This window comes from Merops nubicus, unplaced genomic scaffold (assembly GCF_000691845.1).
Source record: "Merops nubicus isolate BGI_N331 unplaced genomic scaffold, ASM69184v1 scaffold36717, whole genome shotgun sequence".
NCBI classification, from domain to species: domain Eukaryota; kingdom Metazoa; phylum Chordata; class Aves; order Coraciiformes; family Meropidae; genus Merops; species Merops nubicus.
The window spans coordinates 1-9,030 of NW_008619141.1; the positions used below are offsets into that span (position 1 = coordinate 1).

Genomic DNA, 9,030 nt, shown 5'->3' on the forward strand with positions numbered 1-9,030 from the left:
CTGGAGGGGTTCAAAACCCGTGTGGACATGGCACTGGGGGACTTGGTTCAGTGCTCATGGGAGTGTTGGGTTAACAGTTGGGCTTGATGACCTTAGAGGTCTCTTCCAGTCTTAATGACTCAATGATTCTACCTCCTGTGACTCAGTCTGTGCAGAACAAGCCCTTGGGACACTCTCAAACCCAGAGGACAGAAGAACACACTCTCAGGACCCCACTGTTAATCCTGGGAAGGAATTAACACCTCCCAGCACAATTAAGCAGGGAAAGCAGCATCCCCAGGGACTCCTCAGCCACTGCCAGCACAGTGTTCTGCTCAAGGGTTCCCTTAATTAGCACTAAATACCACTGATTGTCCTATTTAGGAGTATATTTATATAGGACTATATTTTATAGGATGAAATACATAATTAGGATTACAGTTTACTTTATAAGAAGCCATTTTCTGAAATACCCTGTCAATGTCAATTCTCAGGTTGCAAAACTACACAAAACAGGCACTGACCCCCAGGACAAGCCCCAGAGTCCTGATCTGAACCATAACCCTGGCCCAAGCCTGGAATAAACCCTCATCACCTCACAATTAGGTGTTACAAACATTTTCTTTCCAAACCCACTGGTTGGGAAGCCCTTCAGAAGGCTCCTCAATAACTCTTTGGACCCCTTCATCCTGCATCCTACCCATCAAACACCACACACCAAAACAGCAAAAATTGCAATAAAGGGTATTCCCAGCTCTACATCAAGGACAAAATCTCACCAATTAGCCTTACTTTTTCACATCCTAACCCTCATTTTAACAGTAACTGCAGCTTGTAAGGAAGCCACCAAAACAGAGCTAAATCCCTGTCCTGGTGACCTCATCACAGCATCCTTGAACTTATCTCCAGCTTGACACAAAATTAAGTGCAAGACACTCACACCTACCAACAGCTGACCTCTGAATTCCTCTAAACTCCTCACTGAATTGTTTACTAGAAAAAAAAAGAGGGCATCAGCAACCTTGGGGCTGTGCAACCTTACAGCCCCAAAATCTACTGACTGTCCCTTTAGGGATTTTTCCTCACATCTCTAGGCACTGACCACAGTTAAAATGGACCAGTATCAGAGCCAGGTTCTTTTGCTGGAAACCAGAGTTAGGAACTTCCAAAGTGGGAAGTTCTTGAACAAAATGTAGAAGCTGAAGGGTCTGAAAGGCCCTTTGTTATTGCTTGGGCAGCCTCCCACCACGATCCAGTCTGGATGGGACTGCAGGTACTGGCTTTCCAGTTACACTGGGCTGCCTAAGGTGGCTCCAAAAAGAAAGCCAGAAACAAGCCCCAAACCCTTCTCCCCTAAGGATGGGGACACAGAATAGCAAACTGCACAGCCTAGTTAAAATCACAGAAAGAGCAACAGACACCTCCAGTCAGGGAAAGATCTCCTTGACTACACTTCAAACAGTACTTAAAATTCAGCTGTAAATACTGCCCTGAAAAAATTCATCTGTAAATACTGCCTTGAAAATATTCAGCTGTATATAATGCCAACACACCTTCCTGTACCTGACTGCAGCTCCAGCAGCTCCACTCACAGTGAAGCTCTTCTTGGTAAAGCATCTGCAGACAAAGGTGACTTCTTGAAAGACTCCACTGAACACGGAATGTCTTCCAAGATAGTGACTAATTCAAATGTATTAAAGCTTGAACCCTTTTCAGCTTATACCTGGTGGTTTCTCATGCAAGCAGCAGAAGCTGAAGGACTCCAGCACAGATCTGGAAAGGGAGAGCAAGTCCCCAAGCCCATGGCACTGCAGGGCAGGGTGGGTTAGATGTGTGACCTCCTCTGACAGGTAAACACTAAACGGATGTTTTACGCTCAACAGCCCTTAATTAAAACAGTCATTTCAATTCATTTGCACATAACTAGTGCACATAACTATTTGCACTTAGACAGGAGTGAGAGATAAACTGGTCTGTTATCACTAGCTGTTTGCAGAAGAGCCTTTCCCACTTGCTACATTTCCAGCACAATATTTATCCCAGCTCAGAGCCTGATAACTTATCTAACAGGAATTCCAGTTCCTCAGTTTGGCTGAGGTCTGCCAGGCAAGAGAAAGTATTCACTGGTGAAAACAAAAAAATATCAATGTTTAATTAGTAAAATCAAGATCTAAGACTTAAAACCAGCATCAAGATTTTATTCTGGAGCGAGCAGGACTGTGCTGTGCTGCTCTGAGAAAGGTCAGAGGGGAGGACATGGGACGACTTCAGCTGCACAAGGAAACACAACATGGTGGCACCATCTTTTCTCATACCAAGTGGTGACAAGGACCTTGAGGCAAAAGCCTGAGGAAAGGCCAGAGACTGATGTCTCAGGATCACAACAGTGAGCTCTGGCAGACAGCAACAAACCAAAGCTCCCAGTAACAGAATGAAAACCTTTCCAGAGAGTGGAAAATCTCCTTGACTGAATCTTAATAACCACCAAACTGGTAAGCAAAGAAACGTTTCTTTTTCTGCCCCAATCCTCCCCTTTGCTGAGGAGGATCAGAGAGCAGGCACCAAGTCCCCCCTGACAGGCACCCCACGTACCGATTTTGGGATGAGATGTTGGCAGGGCAGCCTCAGGAAAAGGTGAAATCTGGCAGTTGTCCTGGTAGCTGGGGTAGTGGGGCTCTGGGTGACTGACCCGGCACGGCTGCTGGACGTTGGCATCCTGAACTGCACAACAGCAATGGCATTAGGAGTCACCCCAGCCATCAGGCAGCCCCCACGCCTCTTCCACCCCAGTTTCCTTCCTTTTAGACAAGCTCCCACAGTCTGTGATCAGCCCAGGGTTGGGAATGAGGAACAACAGGGTGATCTTACACAGTTAGCAAGACAGGCGACCTCGTGCTGATTCCACAGCTCTGCCAGTCACTGCTAAGGCAGAGGCTCCTGCTGGCCTCCCTCCCACAGTTACAACCACCAGAGGCTCCAGAGGATGCCTCTTGGAGCAGGACAGTTCCCTCAGCAGAGCTCACAGCCCTGTGAAGGAACCAAACTGAAAAAGCTGAAATAGATTCCATAGATTTACATTTGGGTTGATTTTTTTCTAGCATTTTCCACTTTGTTTCCACACTCAGCTCTGGTTTTTTGGTAGTATTTTAGGACAAAGGAGGAGTGGAAAAAACTGCCAGAGATGACCACGAACCCCCAGCAATCAGCAGAGGTGGACATTAGCAGCTGCAACATCTGGACAAAACTTCTCACTGCTTTTCTGCAACTGGTAAGATTTCAAGCTGCCGAAATCATCTCAAAGGAAGGACAGCGGGTTCTCTGCAAGCTCTTGAGACATAAACCCTTCCTGCAGCATGCAAAATGCTTCTTCCCACAGCAAGGGGCATCCCAACCCTTTCTCCTCCTCCTCACACGTGTCCAGCAGACATAGACCTGCACTCTTACCAGTGGCTCCAGTGAACACGTCGCCCTGGGAGGGGCTCTCCGAGATAATGGCCGTGGCCTCCACCGTCGAGGCGCGGTCGAAGCTCAGAGCCCCTGAGGTAGTGATCTGCCCAGAAGGAGTCACGGTGACTGGAAATATCAGAAGGACTTTCTGAATGAACACTCAGCGTGGGGGCCCTGGCTGCTCAGCTGCTGACACCCCCTGCTCTGACCCACCCACACCCCACTGCCAGGGCAGGGACCGGCCCTGCGTCACACACCCCACCGGTGCCGCTGGGGAGGGGAGGGCAGGATCCCCCTTTGGATCTGAGGGCACCACTGGCCTCCTGCTGTTTATTCTCTGGGTGTTGGAGGCCAGAAGGTTCTCTTACAACACATGCCTCCCAAATCACCACCTTTCCAATTATTATATGAGCAAAAACACCTCCCAGAAAGGTCCAGCAGGGTGACCGAACCCATCAGCTTCTGGCTGGTCCTGGTTTATTACAACTTTAACCAGAGTGGATCTTACCACTTAAAGTGACTCAAAAAAACCCTGGATTACAGCTCATTCTATGACTGTTGGCTCAGCTGGACACTTGTAGCTGTCTATCTACACAGAGTAAGATCATATGCTTGGCCAACACAAGGAACAAGGCACAAAATCTTTTGGATGAATATACCTGAGTGGCTCTAAAATGTTTAAATGTCTTTTTAAAGAGGATTAATCCATCTGGCACCATTACTTGGCAATGGGCTGACCCTGTGGTGCACTGCTCAGCCAGAAAGAGCTTTTCACAAAAAATAACTCAAGTTTAGGACAGAGAGGCTACAGATTTGTGCCTGGTGAAATGTGAGCAGCACTCCTCTCCTCTCCCACCACCAGCACGAGCTAACGTGCAGCCTCACAGCACCTCACACTAACAAACCAATGCAGATTAAACCTCCTCAGGGGATTAACATGAAACACAACACAGCTCTACAGAATCCTTGCCTCTATCTCTTCTTCCTGCCACTGGCAATTTAATCTTACTTTTGGCTGTTCTATTTTGGATCTCTGTCACTGCCTCCTCAGTTCAGTTGGCAAGGCTGCTGTGCAGATGATGCCAGTGTGAGGAGAGCAGGAGGACACATGAACAGGACTGGGGATGGGATTGGGAACCTGGGAGCTGGAGGAGCTTGCAAATTAATTTGTGTTCTCACACAGATGGTTTGATGATCAAAAACAGTAAGTAACAAAGCGTGTCCTGAATGTTAGAGAGGAATCTGCAGATGAAAGCATCACCTTCTGCCTCCTTCATTAACGATTTTCAGGCTGTGGATTTCACTCCAGCTGCTGAGAGCTGCTTTTCTATGTATTTCAAGAGAGAGCATAAATCTTCCTCCACAGCTGCTGCTCAAGGAGAAAAGCCAAGCTCATGGGAAGGAATGGGGAGTTCTGGCAGAGCCAAGAAGGACCAGCCTTCCCCCCACAGCCTCATTTCAACAGGGGGAAGCTTCTCAGCTGTCCTCTGAGAGAAACCCACCTGAAATCCCTCAGGGATCAAGGCCAGGACTCCACATCTGCCCCTGCACTGCCAGGCTGAGAGCAGGTACAGGGGAGGGGATAGCATCAGAACAAAATATAAAACCTACTGCTCACTGCAGAAGGATGTTAAGGGGCTTAAAACCAAGTCTCCTGGAGGTCTTGACTTGCACTTGTTCCTACTCAACTTGCAGTCCCACTGTGGCAACACTGCACTAGTTTCTACAATGCAGGAATTAAACTTAACTAAAGACACTGAGCCAATAAACCTGTTCAATGAGAAAGAAGTGGCAAAAAAAAAAAAGACATTTTTTTCACTTGGCTACTTCCAAGGGGCCACTGACAGACATAAAACATCCAGTGTTGCAATTCTTCACCAGAAAAAGGGAAGTGATTTTCACAGGGAGGAAAGAACCTACATGTGGTGGCAGCAGTGGCAGGGAGCAGAGTGATGTTCTTGGGGCAATCCTTCTTCACTGGGGTTGCAGGCATCTCATTCTCTTTCTTCCGCCTTTTATAGGGTACAAAGAGTCGTACAGGGCCACTCTAGGGAAAGGAAATCAAAGCCAACCAAAAAAAAATCACAGAAAAGAAAAAGAAAAAGGGAAAAGGCATTAGCTGAGGCAGCTCTCTGGGGACTCTGGGCTTACTCTCCTCTTTGCTAACATAGCCAAGGTGGAGCACCACATATCCCCATGGCAGGTGTGTGGTCTGCAATAAATAACCAAAAAACTTCTACTTGAGCAGAGCAAAAGAACTTTGTGGGAGGGGAAAAAGTTTGGCTCAGCTTCCTCCAGCTGAAGAAGCTCAGATTCAGTCTCTTCCCACTATTATTTAAGCTGTAGAACTGGGCAAATAATTGACTGCTGGCCAAGGTGGTGGAAAGGAGGAGAAGAGGAGTGAGGGGGAGACAGGAAGCTGTTTGTTTCAGGTCTGGGAAACAAGCAAATCATCCCGTGCCCAGCAGAAGAGAAATGCAGACTACTACTTCAAGTCAAGCTAAAGACTTAAGCTTTGAGGACTTCGACCTCATTTTTGAACCAAACGACCAAAAAACTGTGAAATTTGAGTCAAAAAAATCACAAATAGCTTGGACACCTCCAAAAAGCATTTTACATAACTCTATTATTTAGAAAGGAAAAATAAAAGAAGGAATAAAGCATTAACTAACAGTGTTTCAGAGGCTGCCACACCACAGTGCTGCAGTGCCTCACCTCCTGTCTTTAGGAAGCATGGACAAAGCAACCAGAGCACTCGTGAGCATTTCCAGGATGCTCACCACCTGCTCCTAGGTGGCTGTGGCAGCTCAACCAATTAATTGGTTCTAAACTAATGGCTGTCAACCCCCCAGCTCACCAGAGTCATGTCGTCGCAGCAGGCGGCACAAGTGCAAGAGGCAGCGTGAGGATTCAAAATCCCATCCTGAAATGAGAAGATGACAGGTTCAGCACTGGAGTCACCAGCAGCATGGCTGGGTTCTGCTAGAAGATCTGGAGAGCTCCCAGGGAGATGTCCCCATTCCCTCCTCCAGACTCTGCACAACAACAGAGGGCCAACACCCTACATCACGGTGATGGGAAGAGAGTGAAGGAATGAGCAGCAACTGTCCCATCAAAAGGCAAAGAATTATGAATTTAAGACTTCATAAAGTTTCTACCCAAGCAGAAATCAACTGTCTGGCAATGCCAAGTTCTCCACGAGGCCCTTGGGCACTGCAGGAAACAAAGGACCCAATGCAATACTCAGGAATGGTGCAAACATCATCAAGTGAAGATGGTGGTGAGGTGGAGATGGTGGTGAGGTGGAGATGGTGGTGAGGTGGAGATGGTGGTGAGGTGAAGAACACGTTGTCAGGCCAATGGCATTAAGCAGATCAGGCTATTGAGTTATGGTGTCACAGGCTCACTTCTCAGTTTCTGTGAGAGAGGCTTGAGGCTGGACTGCCTTCTGAGTTAGCCAGCACCACTTGGGCAAGTACAAGCAGGATTTGTATCATGCTGTTTGAAAACACACCTAGAAAAACTCCCCTCCCACCACCGACTCTCGAGGGAATGGAAGCACTGCTGCCAAGCTGCCCCACGGCCCCCACCCCAGGCAGCTCAGCAGAGGCAGCACCCAGCTGGGCAGCCTCTGCCAGGCCCTGCTGCCCCTCCCAGCAGCGGGGAGGGAGCAGGGCTGAGCTCACATGGATGAGGCACTGCAGCGGGCGCCCGGCGTAGCGGATGCTCCTCTTCCAGTCCTTGCTGCTGGCGCGTCCCGCCATCGCCTCGAACTCCGTGGGGCTGTACCAGTTCTCCCCCTGCTTGATGCACCTGCCACGGCCCCCTGCCACGAGACAGAGGCTTGTTAGTAGAGGTTAAGAAGCGTTTTGCTTCTCCCCTAAAGTGGATGCTGCAGGTGCTGGGCAAGAGGCAGTTATCTGTGCCCCTCGCCACCCGCTGGCTCCCCCCACCCCGGGATAACTGTGCCCATCTACCAGCCTGCCTGGGACAATCTGCATGGTCAGGGAGCTCCAACTTTGGGCCTCACCAATGCATCAAAAGGCTAGAAAAAATGACTCGTCCACAAGAAGGATCAGTCTTGGATAAACAATAGGAATTCAAGCCCTTCCTGAATCATAGAATCATAGAATCATAGGGGTTGGAAGGGACCTCGAAAGATCATCCAGTCCAACCCCCCTGCCAGAGCAGGGTCACCCAGAGTACATCACACAGGGAGCCATCCAGGAGGGTTTGGAATGTCTCCAGTGCAGGAGACTCCACAACCTCTCTGGGCAGCCTGTTCCAGTGCTCTGGCACCCTCAGAGTAAAAAAATGTTTCCTGATATTCACCTTGAACCTCCTGTGCTCCAATTTGCACCCATGACCCCTTGTCCTATCATAGGTCATCACTGAAAAAAGCTTAATTCCATCTTCCTGACACTCACCCCTTACATATTTGTAAACATTGATGAGGTCACCCCTCAGTCTCCTTTTCTCCAGGCTAAAGAGACCCAGCTCCCTCAGCCTTTCCTCATAAGGGAGATGCTCCACTCCCCTAATCATCTTTGTAGCCCTACGCTGGACTCTCTCCAGCAGCTCCCTGTCCTTCCTGAACTGAGGGGCCCAGAACTGGACACAATATTCCAGATGTGGCCTCACCAATGCAGAATAGAGGGGGAGGAGAACCTCTCTTGACTGACTAATGGGCACTTAAATTTTTAATACTTCTGGTGGTGAAGAAAACTGGCTGTCCACGAGGCAAGGTCTGTGCTGTGCAGCCAGACAAGTCCTGCTGTGGCTTCTTCAGCTTCCCCACAGAGACAGGAGAGAGGAGGATGGGGTAAAGCAGCTAAGGAGGCCCACTGGGAGACAAGCTCCCTTATCTTCCACCCCAGTGGGGACTCTGCAAAGTTTTGTAGAAGCATGAGACTACTTCTGAGACAAAAAGAATGTTAGAGGAGTCAAACGAGGAGACTCCCTCTGTATCTTCACAGATCTCAGAAAAAAAGTTACAAGGCTTCTGAAGAAAGAGCAAAACAGAAGGCAGCAATAACACTGAAAGGGCAAAAAAAATCATTGAAAAGGAAAGGCTGGCTGGGAAAGAGCCTTTTTTTTGTCACAACTGGCCCTTCAGGGTAGCCTGATTAAAACCAGAGTGCACCCAGCAGAGCAGGAGCTGCCACACTTCCTCAGCCACGGGGGTTGTTACCTGAGCCCAGCCTGTTCTTGTACAGAATCCCACTGATATTCCGGCACCTCACCGGCAGCTCGTTCTCATAGACAGACGGGTCCCAGTTGTACTTGGTTCCAGTTTTTTCCTGGACGGATGTTAAAGGAGTAGGAGGAGATTGTGGTCCTTTGAAAGGAAAAAAAAACAAACAAAAAGGAAAGGTGACAGCAACCAAAAAGCCCCCTGGTGACACCGACACCTCTCCGCGGCAATACGAGCTGCGCGGTGCACCACAAGAAACCCGCCCCGAACCTTTGGGAAGTGAAAATAAAGCAGACTGCAGCTGAAGGAGCAGGTCCGGCAGCCCGGGGAAGGCGCGGGGTGTACCCCGCAGCGCTGGAGGGTGCTGCGGCCCGCCGGAGGTTTGCCACCGTGTGGGCAGACAGGGCCAA

At 49.1% G+C, this 9,030-nt stretch overlaps 1 protein-coding gene across 1 annotated transcript in view; it reads right to left on the reverse strand.

Annotated features, from left to right (window-relative positions):
• Positions 1-2,571: 2,571 nt before the first annotated feature.
• Positions 2,572-9,030, reverse strand: part of DEAF1 (DEAF1 transcription factor) — a gene marked incomplete at both ends in the record, with an annotated part of 7,574 nt that continues 1,115 nt past the window's right edge. Inside the window, 6 exons of the mRNA XM_008943682.1 lie at positions 2,572-2,700; positions 3,424-3,552; positions 5,347-5,473; positions 6,284-6,349; positions 7,113-7,252; positions 8,618-8,764. Coding sequence (XP_008941930.1) covers positions 2,572-2,700; positions 3,424-3,552; positions 5,347-5,473; positions 6,284-6,349; positions 7,113-7,252; positions 8,618-8,764 — 738 coding nt within the window. The remainder of the gene's footprint in view (positions 2,701-3,423; positions 3,553-5,346; positions 5,474-6,283; positions 6,350-7,112; positions 7,253-8,617; positions 8,765-9,030) is intronic.